The sequence below is a fragment of the Cimex lectularius genome, unplaced genomic scaffold, assembly GCF_000648675.2.
Source record: "Cimex lectularius strain Harlan isolate CLEC.00 unplaced genomic scaffold, Clec_2.1 scaffold26, whole genome shotgun sequence".
NCBI classification, from domain to species: Eukaryota; Metazoa; Arthropoda; class Insecta; order Hemiptera; family Cimicidae; genus Cimex; species Cimex lectularius.
In genome coordinates this window covers 587100-604161 of record NW_019392721.1, presented here as the reverse complement: position 1 = coordinate 604161, position 17062 = coordinate 587100, and the positions used below count along the sequence as shown (strand labels likewise).

Sequence of the window (17062 nt, the reverse complement as noted above, 5' to 3'; positions counted from 1 at the left end):
AACATCACCTTCAAAATCAGAAGAGATTCATTCTGAAACGAGAAAGTCAGCAGATACAAACACTAAGTTTAAAACATCACCTTCAAAATCAGAAGAGATTCAATCCGAAACGAGAAAGTCAACAGATTCAAACAGAGGGTCGATACCGTCCGGAAATACTTCTCGTCGGGTAAGCAAAGAACCAATGGTGGACAAAGAAATTTTTCTAGAGTACCTGAAAGAAATAGAAGAAAAGTTAAAGAAGAAAGAAGAAAAGAAACAACACCCAAAAGGTATTTTAACAGGCAAAGCAAAGGCAAACAAACTTAAACATGTCCAAATTGTTTCTGATAAAAAAATCGAACCCGAAGTAAAAAAATCCGTTTCACCGCCGAAAATACCCGTAAAGAAAGCACCGTCTGTCAGTCCTCCAAAAGTTCCCCAGGTCAAAGAACCATCTCCAATAAGAGAGGAAATTACGCCATCACCAGAAAAAGATGACACAAGCAATAAAGAAGTTTCTCCGACAAGTATACTGTCAAATGAAAAATCAGAAGGAAGCAAGTCTTCAGGTGGTTCGGAAAAACAATCATCACCTAGAAATGCATCCAACTCCCCTGCTGGATCGAATGAAGACGATGATACATAAAAGAAAAGAGGTTAATATAAGAAAAAAATATTCTCATCTTTTACATCAACTAATATTGTATTATAGCCTCCTTTTAATAGAATCTCAAGTCAGAACAAATAATAAAATATTTCTAAACTTTAAAATATTTAGAGGGAAAAAAAAACATTTTTACACTGTTAATATTTATTTTGATATGATTTTTGTCAAAATAAATACATATATTTTACAAGTATCATACATGATTAAAGATATATTTCTCTTCTTCGCACATATTTTTAATTTTAAATCGAGTTAGAAAATATATTTTTTAAGATTTATATTAACTTTAATAGTTAGTATATTTTTAATGGATCATTAAATGAAGTTTTATTTTTTTGTGAACAATCCATGTTAGTTTATTAAAATGTTTTATGTTCAAGTCTGAACCCATGAAGGGGAAGTAGCTTTTTTTTATGATTTAACTGATTATGTTCACAATTTTTTTTTTTTGTACATATTAATTTAGTTTACATTATGCTGCAAGGCATGGCACAACACACTGGCAGACAGACGGGCACCATAGCTTTTCCGGAGCTTTCTTTAACTTTGCTCTTGCTTTTCGCCTCGTACGCATATTTTCCTTTCGATTTGTACATCCCTCCGCCCTGTAACAATGTTTAATTTAAAGATCTGAAAAAAAAAAAAAGAAGTGTTGTTTAAATACATACTTCTTGTTTCATCATCATACTCTCTTCTTTTTTAGCGAAAAGTTCACCAGGAGGGTAGTACACAGGCGGCCCGGAAATATTCTTTGTATCCCCTTTTTCTTTGACTTTTTCGTTTTCCACCCGGTTAACTTCAATCGTCTTCTCAACTACCGGAGCCGGAGCAGGGGCTGGGCTAGGACCATTATGATTCTGATGATGATGATTAGATTGGTAACGATTTTCAACGACTCGAGTCTCCATGTAGCGATTATTCTAGAGAGAATGTAAATTATGTAGGGACAATGAAGTATTTGATCAGTTCTTACCCTTGGGTCTGGGTCGCCCAAAGAAGCCAATAATTCGTCCAATTGCTTAGGCGGCTGTTGTTCATTTTGAGTCGGCGAAGGGACTGCTGGAAAGGGTCTTGGCATTGTCGAGTGCGAATCGTAATGGTTATTTGTAGTGCTGCTGTATTTGTAACTAGATACAGTATGTGGTGGGGATACATTGTATGTTAGCCGGTGACTAGGATCTGAGGGTGAAAATTTCTGATTAGGAAGGGGAGACTTTGGCCGATACGATTCGTAGCTGTAGGATTTACCTGGAGTTTTCGGTAAGGGGGGTTGCTGAAATGAAACTGGTGATGGTGATCTATGAGGAGGAGGAGTTTTCGGAGCGTCGCTTCTCGTCTCTCTCATAGTGCTGCTGGTGCTGTAGCTGTACGACTTATTTCCTTTACAAACCACAAAAAATGATTAATATTTATAAAATTTCAATTAAATAATTGACACAACTATAAATATTTAAATAATGAAGGAAATACTTGGTGGGTAGTCATTATCAGCATCTCTGTTGTAAGTCACGACTCGCTCTGTGTAATGAGGAGACGGGGGAACGTCTCGGTTCATCGTCGAGTAGTGTTCGTATGAGTGCAAATGGCTCGGAGAAGGCGATCTCTGCTTGAGTGCAAGTGGTCTTTCTTCTGGATGATACTGAGAACTGGGGTCCAACGGAGTAACATCGGTTATTGTAGGTCCTGTAAAAAAAACAAAATTAATAATCGACTTGTGATGTTATACAGACTTCATACCAGTTGTCCTTGTGCTCGTTGTCTTTTCATATCGATAAAACTGCTGAACGGTCGGCGTCTGTTCGCGTTGTTCATAGTATGTGTTATGCTGGATCGGACTCGGGTCTCTACTCCTGCTACCTGTAAAGACAAGCTCGCGCATCGGAGATGCACTTCTGCCTCGGATAGTTTTTTCCTCTCTGTAACGTCTTTCAACCGATCTTGATGCATGTGGTGTGCTAGTAGCATGATCTCTATCAATAAAAGTATGATGAAATTAACAAAAAGATTTTTTTTGACAGTATTCATTTTAATTTATTTTTACTTACATCAATCCAGAATCAAGTCCATGCGCTGAAGAACTTCTTACTGTTGATGCTAAAAAAAAAAAGATAAAACTTAATTCTAAATTCACTAATTTCGTGGTCCGCTTGACCAATTAAATCATTACAATTAATTAAGGTTTTTAGTTGAGAAAAAAAGTTAATGGCATGAGCGGGATTCGAACCACGATCTTCAGCTAGATACGCCGCTGCTCTACTACTTGAGCTTTCGTTACCTCGATCCACTCGGACATCAACTTCCTATCTCAACCCTACCTTATGAAAAATGGCAAAAAGGAGGGAAAACTCAAGTGGTAGAGCAGCGGTGTATCTAGCCGAAGATCGTGGGTTCGAATCCCGCTCGTGCCATTAACTTTTTTTCATCTCAACTAAAAACCTTAATTAATTTTAATTTTAAAGATATTGTTTAAACAATTGTATTAACACATTTCAATATTTCCACAAAAATCAAATTTTTCAAATTTTCAAATAAAGAAAAATTTTCTTCATAAAGCTGATTGTTTATAGCAATATTTGCAATGTCTAAAGCATCATAAATATCTAATCGTTTTATGTATTCCATTAATCTTAGATCTTTTAATATAAGCGAATCCTGCAAATTCCTATGGTTGCTCAAGACTGAATTTTCAAGCACAAATTTTTCAAGTAATTTAATCAGTTGGTAGATCCACTGTCTGCTGACACTTTTACAGTACCAGAAATGTCTTTAGAATCTTGCATCTCAGGCAGAGCTTTTTGTAAAATCTGATCTAAGGCTGTTTGTTTGTATAGATTGATTTTATATCAAACTTCTCCTCACAGTTCATCTCTTCTTCTTAAATCTTCTTTCTTCTTCAGATTTGAGTAATGAATTTTAATTGCAGACACTCGTGAGATCACTGTACTTGCTCATAGTCTGTACAACTAAAATGAGGATCCTTCTTGCTGTACTTTTCAACAGCTTTGCTGTCGTAAGTTTGTTTTTATTGCAACCGAATAAATCTTGGCCATTATTTGAATCAGGATGCAAGCTTTGTGAACTCTAGTTCTCTAGCCGAGGCAGTAAAATAAGATAAAACATAATTATAAATTATTTCAATAAACTGGTCACTTATGGCTACTAAACATACGGATTATTATAAGGTATATGGATAACGGTTCAATTACGCCAATGCTTTTTGTGGGAAGGAAGAATGTGCACATTAATTTGCATTTTTACAACATAATTTTCTTTATATCGCAGCAACTGCTTATTATCATTTGAGTTGTTCTCATCTGATATTTAATTATCTTGATCGACATTTTCAAAAAGTTCAAAAAAAATTATAAAAACAGAAGGAAAAGTGAACAATAATTTATTTCTTGGGAAGAAAAGATGATTAATTGCGTGAAAGTATTGACTGTGAGAAAATAACTTCGTCATAACTTAAAAAAATATCATTCACTTTTTAATTTAGTTTAGTTAATAAGACCCCCTTCTGCCGATCCGATTAAATTATGAATTGATTTTCAATCTAAATTGTGCCATCTTTTGTTTAAAGTATTTTCTTCTTTTTATTCTTTTGTCACCATTTGCCTATTATGAAAAAAATCACTTTTTAACTCATTAACATAAAAAATAAACAATGGTTCAAAAATTTTCAAGAAGAAGAATGATAAATTCACTATTTTTCATGGTCCGCTTGACCAATTGATATCATTCAATTAATTAAGGTTTTAAGTTGAGATAAAAAAGTCAGTGTCACGAGCGGGATTCGAACACACGACCTTCGGTTAGATACGCTTTACCACTTGAGCTATCGTGACTTCGATCCTCTTGAGCACTAACTTCCCATCTCTCCCATAAATAACATGAAAAATAAGTAGAATGAAATGTACTATGAATTCATTCAATAATACAAGCAGTGTAAAACTGGATGGACATGGAAAATTAGTCATATCAGAACTTCTAGGACTTCTTGATTTGTTCTGCTGTTTTCAATATTTTTACCGGCTAATTAGCAAATAAAAACATCTGTCGAGTTGTAAAACGTTCAGGAAAATGATCCCTCGTGACTTTTACATTTGTATTTCAGTTTTCTTTCGGAAGTGGTTTGCCAAAAATCTTTGATACTTCAGGTTCAGAGTTGCTGTTTTGGGTTGTTTAATGTATTGATCATCATCAGTGAGCAACTTTTTAAAGAAAGGGAGTTTGCATTGCGAAAGGACAGAAAGCGTTCTGGCCCTTTTCTCATCTTCAAGCAATTCATCGAGCATTTTTTCATTTCTTTCACTCTTTCCTTTCAGACCGTTTTCAAGTAGTCTCCGTCCAAAACAAGCATCTCCATGCTTGCAGAACCCATTTACCTTTGCTTATCACCACCTCACTTGCAAGTTGAAAATTGAAGAATTTGGTAGGACTTAAACTTCAAACCTTAACCCGGAAGCCCCATATTTCTCACTTCTATTTTTTCACCCTTTATCATTTCCGTCATGACAGGCACTTTCTCCTCTTTAGCGAAAACCCCTAGTTTCCTCCCTTATTCTCCTCCACTTTGATTATGGATGCATGTTTATGAGGGATGCACTGGGGGCCTTGACGACAGGCTTGTCTAATAAATTATTTTGTATATTTTAATCTTCAGCTGCCTAAGGAGGTCCCAGGCCATTGAACTGTATACAGACTTGAAGCAGTACATCCTTTCTACTTTCTTGGTTCTTTCTTCTATCAGATATCTTCTTATTACCCTCCCTACATTCTGAGTTCTTCACCTTCAGATCCTATGTCCACTAACTAACCCCTTATTGCGTTCAGTCATTCCTATGGATTTCCCTTTATGGACAACTTTCTTCTAGTCTTTACGAAAAAAAAAAAAAGAAAAAAAAAGAATTACAATTAATGTTTTTAGTTGAGATAAAAAAGTCAATGGCACGAGCGGGATTCGAACCCACGATCTTCGGCTAGATACACCGCTGCTCTACCACTTGAGCTATCGTGACCTCGATACCACGGAATTAGTGAATTTAATGATTGAAGAATATTTATATTTTGTATGTACCTATTTTTGTAAATAGACATATTTTTATAGATTCATCAGGCTTTGAAACTTTGCAAATATGTTGTATTCATAATTCATTATTTAAGGAGACTTTAATTCGTACCATGATAAATGCTAAATAAAAAATAAAAAAATATTCCAACTCCAAATATGAAAGAAATACAAATAAATTTCTCAAATAAATCAGAGAATATCCAATATTTTAAGTAAAGAAGCTAAATTGATTACTTAAAAAAAATTAAAAGAAAAAAATAAATCAGAGAGTGACCCATTGATCTATATCCAAGTATACTAGGATCTATTTTTACAACATCCGGCCGTTTTGTCTTATACCGTGACTGACCTCTTCCCGCCTGAGAAACACGCTTAAAATTATAACAAATTTAACAGAATTACATGCAGTTAAATCAATGGGCATCTTCCGTCCTATTTTTTCCCGGGGTTGTTTTGATCTAATTGATTCACAATTAATAATCAATAAATCACATTTACTTGATATAAAATTACGATTTAAAAACAGGAGAAAATAATACAGTGGAGTCTAGCTAATAACATGTTTTAATCGGCTTAGGGGAAATCTTTCAGCCTGCAAAATATTTTTTTTTGTATTTTATAATTAAATTTAACCGAATTTAATGGTCTTTTATTGTCGCTTTGGCAATTTCAAACTATTGCTGCACATTTAAGCTTACACTTTACAGCTTATTTTTTAGCTTTTAACCAAGCCAGCGAGTATAGAAATATCAAAATAATCAGACTTAAGCCCTGCAGTCGATTTCGAAAGTTTTGTTCTGTCAGACGCGTTTCAACTTCTCGCCGTCATCAGTGTTGGGTTTTAACTTACATTATTACTAGAAACTAAAGACGGCGTTAAGCCGAAATGCATTTGATAAACAACAGTGAGGAAAGAAATATCAAAAGTTCAGAAAAGACAAATCCTGCAGATGGGTCCATTTCGAAAGTTTTGTTCTGTCAGACGCATTTCAACATCTCGCCATCTTCAGTGTTGGGTTTAAACTTAAATTATTACTAGAAAATAAAGTCAGCGAGAAACCGAAATACATTTGACAGACAACAGCGAGGTTAGAAATATCAAAATGATAATCAAATCAACAGTTGGGTCCATTTCGAAAGTTTTTTCTGTCAGACGCGTTTAAACTTCTCGCCATCATCAGTGTTGGGTTTTGACTTACATTATTACTAGAAACTAAAGACGGCGTTAAGCTGAAATGCATTTTATAAACAACAGCGAGGATAGAAATATGAAAATAATCAGAAAAGACAAATCCTGCAGTTGAGTCCACTCGAAAGTTTTGATCTGTCGGACGCGTTTCAACTTCTCACCATCATCAGAGTTGGGTTTTAACTTAAATTATCACTAGAAACTAAAGACGGCGATAAGCCGAAATGCATTTTACAAACAACAATGAGGAAAGAAATACCAAAATAATCAGAAAAGACAAATCCTGCAGTTGGGTCCATTTCGAAAGTTTTGTTCTGACAGACAATTTAAATTCTCGCCATCTTCAGTGTTGGGTTTTAACTTAAATTATAACTAAAATCTAAAGACGGCGAGTAGCCGAAATGCATGTGACAGACTTCAGCGAGGATAGAAATATCAAAATGATCAGTAAAGACAAATCCTGCAATTGAGTCAATTTCGAAAGTTTTGTTCTGTCAGACGCGTTTCAACTTCTTGCCATCTTCAGTATTGTGTTTTAGTAAAAATTATAACTAAAAACTGAGGATGGTGAGAAGTAGAAACGCAACCGATAGGCCAAACCAGTCAGTATAGAAAGATTAAAATAATCAGACTTAAACCCTGCAGTTGGGCCCATTTTGAACTCTTTTCTGTCAGACGCGTTTCAATTTCTCGCCATCTTCAGTGTTGAGTTTTAACTTAAATTATAACTAAAAATGCATTTTACAAACAACAGTGAGGAAAGAAATATCAGAATAACCAGAAAAGCAAAACTGCAGTTGTGTCAATTTCGAAAGTTTTGTTCTGTCAGCGTTCAAACTTTTCGCCATCATCAGTGTTGGGTTTTAACTTACATTATAACTAGAAACTAAAGATGGCGTTAAGCCGAAATGTATTTGATGACCAACAGTGAGGAAAGAAATATCAAAATGATCAGAAAAGGCAAATCCTGCAGATGGGTCCATTCGAAAGTTTTGATCTGTCGGACGCGTTTCAACTTCTCGCCATCTTCAGTGCTGGGTTTTAGCTTAAATTGTTACTAGAAACTAAAGACGGCGATAAGCCGAAATGCATTTTACAAACAACAGTGAGGAAAGAAATATCAGAATAACCAGAAAAGCAAAACCTGCAGTTGTGTCAATTTCGAAAGTTTTGTTCTGTCAGACGTTTCAACTTCTCGCCATCTTCAATGTTGGGCTTAAACTTAAATTTTTACTAGAAAATAAAGACAACGGAGAAACCGAAATACATTTGACAGACAACAGCGAGGATAGAAATATCAAAATGATCGTAAAAAACAAATCCTGCAGTTGAGTCGATTTCGAAAATGTCAGTCGCGTTTCAACTTCTAGCCTTCATCAGTAATGAATTAAAAATGATTACTAAAAACTGAGGATGGTGAGAATTAGAAACGCACCCGATAGACCAAACCAGCCAGTAGAGAAAGATCAAAATAATCCAACTTAAACCCTGCAGTTGGGCCCATTTTGAACGTTTTGTTCTGTCATACGTTTCAACTTCTCGCCATCTTCAGTGCTAGGTTTTAACTTAAATTATTACTAGAAACTAAAGACGTGAGAAGCCGAAATGCATTTTATAGAAACCAGCGAGGACAGAAACATCAAAATGATCGTAAAAAAACAAATCCTGCAGTTGAATCGATTTCGAAAGTTTTGTTCAGACGCGTTTCAACTTCTCGACATCTTCGGTTTTGGGTTTTAACCAAAATTATGACTAAAAACTAAGAATGGCGAAAAGGTGAAACGCACCCGACATCAAAACAGCTAGGACAAAAGGACAAAATGATAAGAAACGAAATAACTACATTATCACCATTGTCCAATTTTTACAAAACTTTTCGATTATTTTTTAAAGTACACATGCCTGTTCCACCTGAACACTTGTGTCTTACATTCATCCCTTTATAAACCACACTTGTTTCCCTGCTTATTTTTGCTTTATAGCAGTTATTGGGCTAATCTCTCTCAGTCTCAGTTCTGACTAGAAGGATTTTCACGGTTTACCGAAAACTGAAGACGGCGAGAAGCAGAAACGTATCCGACTGACAAAACCACTATCCCCCTTGTTCAAATTATTTTCAATGTACTCATACCTAATTGGTACTTGATTACTTGACCAATTAATACCTGATTCCGGACAGATTTTGCTGCTTGTTTCTGCTTTATTGCAATCATTGGGCTAAGTGAACAATGCTTCAATACTTGGTTTCAATTAGTTTTGACTACAAAGATTTAACTGAATTTTCACAAAAATTATACAGAAAACTGAAGACGGCGAGAAGCAGAAACGTCGCCGACGTGCCCAAACACTATCACCTTTATCCAGCTTTTACGAAAGTACAGAATGTTTTTCAAATAGTATACGTATGTATAACGCCTTATCCAATCTGTACATTCATCCCTTTATAAACCATATCGGTTTTACCTGTTTCAGTTTTATTGTAATTATTCGGCGGATAATAATTGTCCAATTATGGATCGTAACGACTCGACGTTTGTCGTCCAATAACCAAAATTTCATTTGTCGCCGAAAATCAAATAGATTACACACGGCATTTGAAAAATGGCAAAAAGGCGGGAAAATTCAAAAGGTGGGTTGAGATGGGAAGTTAGTGTCCGAGTGGATCGAGGTCACGATAGCTCAAGTGGTAGAGCAGCGGCGTGTCACTTATGTCACTGACTTTTTTATCTCAACTAAAACCTTAATTGAAAAATATTAATTGGTCAAGCGGACCAAGAAAACTAGTGAATTTAATAACCAAAATGGTTATATACATCAGTGTACTCACTTTCTGAAAAATTCCTCCTCTGAGCTGAGTTTAAATCGTCGAGTAGAGAATCCAACTCGGAAATGTTCTTCTTCATCCTGTAATCTCCTGCCCCTGGAATTAAGCTTTCTTTCATTCTCATATTCCAGATATAACCTGTGATAAAGAACTTGCATCACCTGTAGAATTTTCCACGGCACTATATTTGTAAGATTTATTGTAAGAGTGTCCAGTTGAGTTCTGAAAACAAAGAAAGTGGAAATAAAAGAGATTTTAAGAAGCCATTTCCTACAGGGTGTGTAAAGGAAGATCAGCAGTTAAGATTGAGGATCTTGTGACCTCCTGGCATCCGGCCTAGAAAAACGTTCAATCCGTTTTTTTCACTTTCAATCGGTGCCCAATTAATAGTGTCTGCCTGTGCCAAACTTTTCTTCTCACGGAAAAAAAACCGATAAATCAAGAGCTTAATCGGCTGAAAATCAAGAGGCGTCGACCGATCCACTACAACTCGCCACGTTGTGCTTTTACTCGTTAATCTCAATGAACGAATCATTTTGGGGCTTAGGAAAGATTGAACGCTGAATGAATCGGATTTGAAAAAAAACCTCGTTATTTTAAAACCAGCTCTGTCTATTTATATAATCAGGGAGTGAGCCAGAAAAATATAATTCTGAATTTTAACAAAATACAAACACAAAGATTCGATATATGTTGCTTAAATAATTGGCATGATTGTTTGGTCAAGATCTATAAAAAGAAAACTCATAAATGTGCCATATTCATTCAACTTCTTCTGCGTCATATTTCATAGAAAAGGGACCAAGAGGTTTAAGAAAAGCTCAAAAATGATAGTTTACTCGATTTCACTTAATAAAAATATTTACCAACACAACAACAACTAAAATAAAATGCCAAAAGAGTTTAAAGACAAACAAGAAAAAAATGTATATATCCAAGGGAGTCTTACAAGGAGAATCTTTGGCGCCATCACTGTTTTCTTTATTTTATTTGATTTTATAAATTTTTTTTAATGAACTAGGCCTAACTGAAGTAAGATAAAATTAATTTGGATACATACTTGCACGATTGTTTGCAGACTGAAGCGATTCAGCCCAGAGAATTTTAAATTTTTTTTTGGCAATATTCATGAAAAATTCGTTGTCTATTATGAAAAAAGACAAAAGTAATGGTTTTCAGTTCATTTGCCAAAATGCCAAAAGAGTTTAAAGACAAACAAGAAAAAAAATGTATATATCCAAGGGAGTCTTACAAGGAGAATCTTTGTCACCAACACTGTTTTCTTTATTCTTATCTGATTTGATACATTTTTTAATGAACTAGGCCTAACTGAAGTAAAATAAAATTAATTTGGATACATACTTGCACGATTGTTTGCAGACTGGAGCACATTAGCCCAGAGAATTTTAAATGTATTTTGTCAGTATTACATGAAAAATTCGTTGTCTATTATGAAAAAAGACAAAAGTAATGGTTTTCAGTTCATTTGCCAAAATGCCAAAAGAGTTTAGACAAACAAGAAAAATATTTATATCCAAGGGAGTCAATTACAATATTAATAAATAATAGAAAAAAATATTAATACATTGTCACAATATAAAAACAGCAGAATACAAATTCATTCACACAAAACCAACATAACACCGCAAGAATAGCACCAAATTTTATGTGAATGTGATTGGTTCAGAATTTATATTTACATCTTAAATTGTATTTTTTCCAATCATATGTTTTGTAATTTATCCAGGCCCTGAAGATGACCCGAATAAATGTCGAAACGTCCGCAAAAGAATAAAGAAACGGTGTGTTCCTAAACTACCTCATTTTTAACCGCTCCTCACGACTTCAAAAAAACGTATTTATTTAGTTGACTGTTTATACAAGGTGACAAGTATATGCATTTTTTATTATATTTATACATGCTTCTTCTTGTGCTTCTTTATAACATAAAGAGTACAGTATTATTTCAATATGTGAATCTTTGTTTAAGTTGGTTATCAACACTCAGTGATTGAAGTTCTATTTAATAAAGGAAATAGTTGAACCATTACTATTATTCTTTATATTTATTTATTCTGTTATTGATATGCGGTGTGATGGTAAGTTTTCTGTCTAAAGTTATCCCTAAGTATTTTACTGTTTGTCCACTCTATGTTTCGGTTGTATATTATTAGTTGGTGATGTAGTTTAGGTCGTCTTTTGGTAAACAAAATTGCCTGCGTTTTGTCTATGTTGATTAGTATTTTCCACCTGTGGAAATATTTTAGCTTATGGAGAGTGCCAGTCGATTTTCTATGGCGTCTCCACGATGAGACATTCATCAGCGAACAATGACAGCGAACATTTTCTTTTATGGGCGTGACATTTATATAAATGGAAAACAAGATTGGACCTAGCACTGAGCCCTGAGACACACCCGCAGGCCGACTTCTTTTTTCAGAGTTTTCATTTCCTACACGGACCTGAAAAGTTCGACCTGAAAAGCATAAGCTGATCAGCCGAACAACATATGGTGGATAACCATAAACTATTAGCTTATAGAGAAGATCTTCATGCCAAACCGTATCGGTCTGTACTTTCAACAGCAACACTCTCTTAAGGTTTCTTTATTATTTACTATTTGTATTTTGTCGAAATCAAAGTTGTGTTGGTTTCAAACTAGTGTGTGTCCAATGCAGTAGGATTAATTTTTGGTGGAAATGATAAATGATGGAGTGAGTGTGGTGTTCAATCCTTTTTAAAAAAGGATTAATTTTTGGTGTTTTACAGTATGTAAATGTGTTGTTTTTTTCCGTTTTTCTAGTTATTGCGATGCGATTGGAATGCATGTAGCTGGATAATTTATAGAATTATTTTTCTAAATTACATCGGATTTGTAGGCTGTTGGTGACTTTGGTCTTTGACTTTGGAAAAACCCACTTTTATGGGCGTGTCATTTATATAAATGGAAAACAAGACTGGACCTAGCACTGAGCCCCGAGGCACACCCGCAGACGGACTTCTTTTTTCAGAGTTTTCATTTCCTACACGGACCTGAAAAGTTCGGCCTGCCAAGTATAAGCTGACCACCCGAACAACATATGGTGGAAAACCATAAACTATTAGCTTATACAGAAGAACAGGAAAAAAGCGTGTGTGCTGTTTGTAGTTTGGCAGGTTATTTTAATATGGTTTTAGGAGAAAAATGTACTTAATTTGTGGACGAATGGACAGGGACATGTTGAGTGGATATTGGTTTGTCTTTGTATGACTGAGTTGATGACGTGTTGTGTACTGTGGATGGTGTAGTTTCGTGCAGTGTTGGGTTGGCATAGTTAATGATTCTATTAATTATGTTGTTTTGTAAGATTTGTTTGTATGTTTGAATATTTTTGGTGTTTCAAAATAGTGTGTGGACCAAAAACAGCAGAATGCAAATTCACAACAATTTCACACTTGACAAATATGACACCACGCTTTCACTTTACCCAGGCCCTGAAGATGACCCGAATAAAGGTCGAAACGTCGGCAAAAAATAAAAAAGGATTATTTCTAAACTACGTCATTCTTGACCGTTCCTCACTTCAACAAAATTTATTTATTTAATTGACTGTTTACACAAAGTGAGAAGCATATCTATTTTTTTATTTCTAATCCATGTACTTACACATGTTTCTTCTTGTGCTTCTTTATAGCATGAAGAGTATAGCATTTTTTCAATAATTATTCGGAATGGTAAGATGTGGTCTGGTGTGATGTAGGTTTCAGAAAAAAAAAATTTTCTTTATCGTGCTAATGTTTCGAACTTTATTGAGATCATCTTCAGGGCTCAAAGTGTTTGTTTTCTGTGTAATTGTGCCATTCTTGCGTGCCGTGTTGAGAATGCCATAATTTCAATATGTGAATCTTTTCTTTTATTTATAAATGAAGATTTAGTTATCATAATTCTATTTCATTTGGATAAAATGATTATTGAAAGATTATGTAGGTCTAATCAAAATCCCCCAGGGAATTATCATATAACAGTAAATAAAAATCTATTCAGTTCTATTCAAACAGGAAAAAAAAGCTTACAATTTATTAGTCAACTCACCCCGCTGTTGTATGAACTTTCATTGACCTGGTGCGTTGGATTGGCAGGGTTCAGGTATTCGACGTGGTACTCGGTTGTCGTGCCATCGGGGGCTCCGTCGCGCGTCGTCGTCCTCCTCACGCTCCTGTATCCGATCATGTTTCCTCCGTCCATGTTCAAGTGTGAATTCGACCTGGAGACGGTCGTCTGCAGATCTTCTAGTAGAGCATCTAAAACAGGAATTGTAGTGAGCAATTTAGTCTGGTTTGGCTCGTTGATAATGGATTAGTCGGCAGTTAGGTCATTACTATTTAACGCCGGGTACGCCCAGTCTCGCTGTTCGGCCTTGGCAAGACGCGCTTTTTTTTCTTTTTCTTAGGGTCGACTTAAGTAATCCAATCTTTTTTTTTAATAAGTTAATCCTCATTAGACAAGATATAGTTAATTCTGAACAAAGATTGTATACATTTGAAAAATATTTTAATTTAAAATTCTAGGATGATGTTGGTCCGAAACATTCTGGGAGGGAAGTTATGATTTTTCCTCCTGGACATACATTTACATATTTTTACATTAATCAAAATTCATTCTAGATAGCTCGAAGACAAACTGAATAAAGGTGAAAGTGCATTAAGGATGTATAGACATTTTTCTCATCTATACCGCTCTCATCTACTGTATCTTTGTATATATGTTAATCTGTTTATCAATTTAAATGGTTCTCTTTTACACCCTCACTCTCTCTCTCTTTCTCTGCTTATTTCTTTTTTGACCATTTCCTCTCTCTTTCTCTTGTTACTGCATTCCCTTACTCTCTATCTATACAGATCATTCTTCTTTCTACCTAACTCCTTCTTTGTACCCTCCAATTCTCATTCTCTCTCTGCCTTTTTATATACCTCTATATCTACCTACCTATATATCTATTTCTCTAGGTTCCTTCACACTTTATTTGTGCAACTCGTCCTTCTTTATACTTTTTTTGCCTTCAACTCTCGTTTTTTTGTTTTCCTCTTTATATATCTCACACTTTCTCTTTTTCACTCTCTTTTCCTATCTATACTCTCTGATTTCCTATCTATACAGCTCTTTCTTCCTACCTTCCACTTTGGTTTGGCTTTCGTTTACCCTCTCTAGATTGTTGTGTAGTTGTAATAATACTCATTTATCATTATCTGAATAATCGATAATGATAAATGAGAATTATTACAACTATCTCATTATCGATTATTCATCCAATCGCTTTCTCTCTCTCTTTCTTTGTACTTTCTCTGACTTTTGATTTTCACAGTTCCTTCTTCCTACCTTCCACTTTTTTTGCCTTTCGTTTAACCTCTCCTTCTTTACATAGCCAATTATCTCATTATCGATTATTCATTCTCTCTCTCTTTCTTTGTACTTTCTCTGACTTTTGATTTTCACAGTTCCTTCTTCCTACCTTCCACTTTGGTTTGGCTTTCGTTTAACCTCTCCTTCCTTACATAGCCAATTATCTCATTATAGATTATTCATTTTCTCTCTCTCTCTCTCTCTTTCACTCCCCCTTTTTCGTTTTCTGTGAACTCTGTGACTCATTATGTATACATCGTTTCCGTCTTTTCTTTCTGTGCCTCCTTAAACTCTTGTTCTTTATCTTCCTTCTGATATATCCCCCCACCTTTTCTCTCTCTCTCACTCTCTCTTTTTCTTTCTCTGTGCTCTCAGATGTATTATCTCTTTCTTCCTATCTTCAATTTTCTTTGCCTTTCGTTTACCCTCTCTTTATATATTAAACTATCTCATTATCGATTATTCATTTTCTCCCTCTCTTTCACTCCCCGTTTTTCGTTTTCTGTGCACTCTGTGACTCATTATCTATATATCTTTTCCGTCTTTCCTTTCTGTGTCTCCTTATCTCTCTCTATCTCTCCCTCGCTTGCACACAACTTCTCTCGTTCTTATCTCGTTCTCTCTCTCTCCCTCTTTATCTATATCAACCGTAGTACTCTATTTCTCTATTCCCTCGACTCTCCCCTCTGCTCGAATTGATTGTACTGCGATTTCTTTCTACTTCTCTCTTTTTTGCCTTCTTCGTTTCTTGTGCTCTCTGCCACTCTCTCTCTCTCTCTCTCTCTCTCTCTCTCTCTCTCTCTCTCTCTCTTTCTTTCCGTCTTTATTTACCTCAACCTTTTTTCTATCTCTCCCACCCTGCTTTTTTCTTCCATCTTACTCTCTGTTTTGGCGTCTATTTCTCTTGTTCGCTCTCCCTCGCTCTTATATATTTCACACCTTCTCTCTCGCTCCCTCTTTATCTATATCAACCTTAGCACTCTATTTCTCTCGTCCCTCTCCCCTCCACTCTGCTCGTATTGATTGTACTGCTGTAACTTTCTATATCTCTCTTTTTTGCATTCTTCGTTTCTTGTACTCTTTCTCTCTCTCTTTTATTTACCTCAACCTTTTCTCTCAGTCTTCCACCCTGCTCTTTTCCTCCTTCTTACTCTCTATTTTTGCGTCTACTTCTCTTGTTCCCTCTCCCTCGCTCTTATGTATCTCATACCTTCTCTCTCTCTCTCTCTCTCTCTCTCTCTCTCTCTCTCTCTCTCTCCCTCTACATATTTCTTTTTCTTTATGTGTCATTTATCTCAAAATCTCTTTCCACACCCTTACTTACTCTGTTATTATTTTTTTTCCGTCCATCATTTGCTCTCTTTTTTAATTTTTTTTCTCTCTCTATCTATCTTTATCTCCATCTATCTATCTATCTTTCTATCTATCTCACACCTTCCCTCCCTTGCTCTTTCACTTTGTTTTTCTCCTAACTTCTGGTCTTCTCTGTTCTACTCTCTATCTGTATATCTCTTATTCCGTAATATACTGTTTTTCTCTTGTACTTCATTTTGCCTGAAGATATTTTTTCTAAAGCTGTTTTCCGATGATTTTATCGGAACCTCTATCTTTCATTATAATTTAATCTGTTTCTCTTGCTAGTTTGCCGTAATTTACAATAAAATTTTAGAGAGTAGAGTAAAATTGATTCTTTTTTGTCGGTGGAAAAGAAAGAAGGAATAGTTAAATATTCAAGAAAATCAAATGTCCCAGACCAAATCATCATAAATTCCGCCCATTCTAAAATTTCATACATTTCTTATATTATAGATAGTTCACGGTATTGATTATTAAAAGAACAATTTGGGCTTAAATAGGCGAAAAAGGATATTTTCCATAAATCTACCATTTATGAAAGAATTGTTAGGGAAGTTACAAGAGCCGTTATAATTTTTATATCATCTGTGCTA

General features: G+C 35.1%; 1 protein-coding gene across 4 annotated transcripts in view; it reads right to left on the bottom strand.

The window, feature by feature from the left end:
• Positions 1-1078: 1078 nt before the first annotated feature.
• Positions 1079-17062, bottom strand: part of LOC106663988 (serine/arginine repetitive matrix protein 1) — a 44176-nt gene continuing 28192 nt past the window's right edge. For 3 of the 4 annotated variants that reach the window (XM_014389280.2, XM_014389283.2, XM_014389281.2), the window contains 9 exons: positions 13806-14014; positions 9895-9955; positions 9737-9829; positions 2695-2743; positions 2387-2619; positions 2120-2332; positions 1623-2029; positions 1318-1569; positions 1079-1254 (listed from right to left, as the gene is read on the bottom strand). In XM_014389280.2, the coding sequence (XP_014244766.1) occupies positions 1117-1254; positions 1318-1569; positions 1623-2029; positions 2120-2332; positions 2387-2619; positions 2695-2743; positions 9737-9829; positions 9895-9955; positions 13806-14014 (1655 nt within the window). In that variant the 3' untranslated portion in view covers positions 1079-1116. The remainder of the gene's footprint in view (positions 1255-1317; positions 1570-1622; positions 2030-2119; positions 2333-2386; positions 2620-2694; positions 2744-9736; positions 9830-9894; positions 9956-13805; positions 14015-17062) is intronic. The other variant, XM_014389282.2, reaches the window with a different exon arrangement.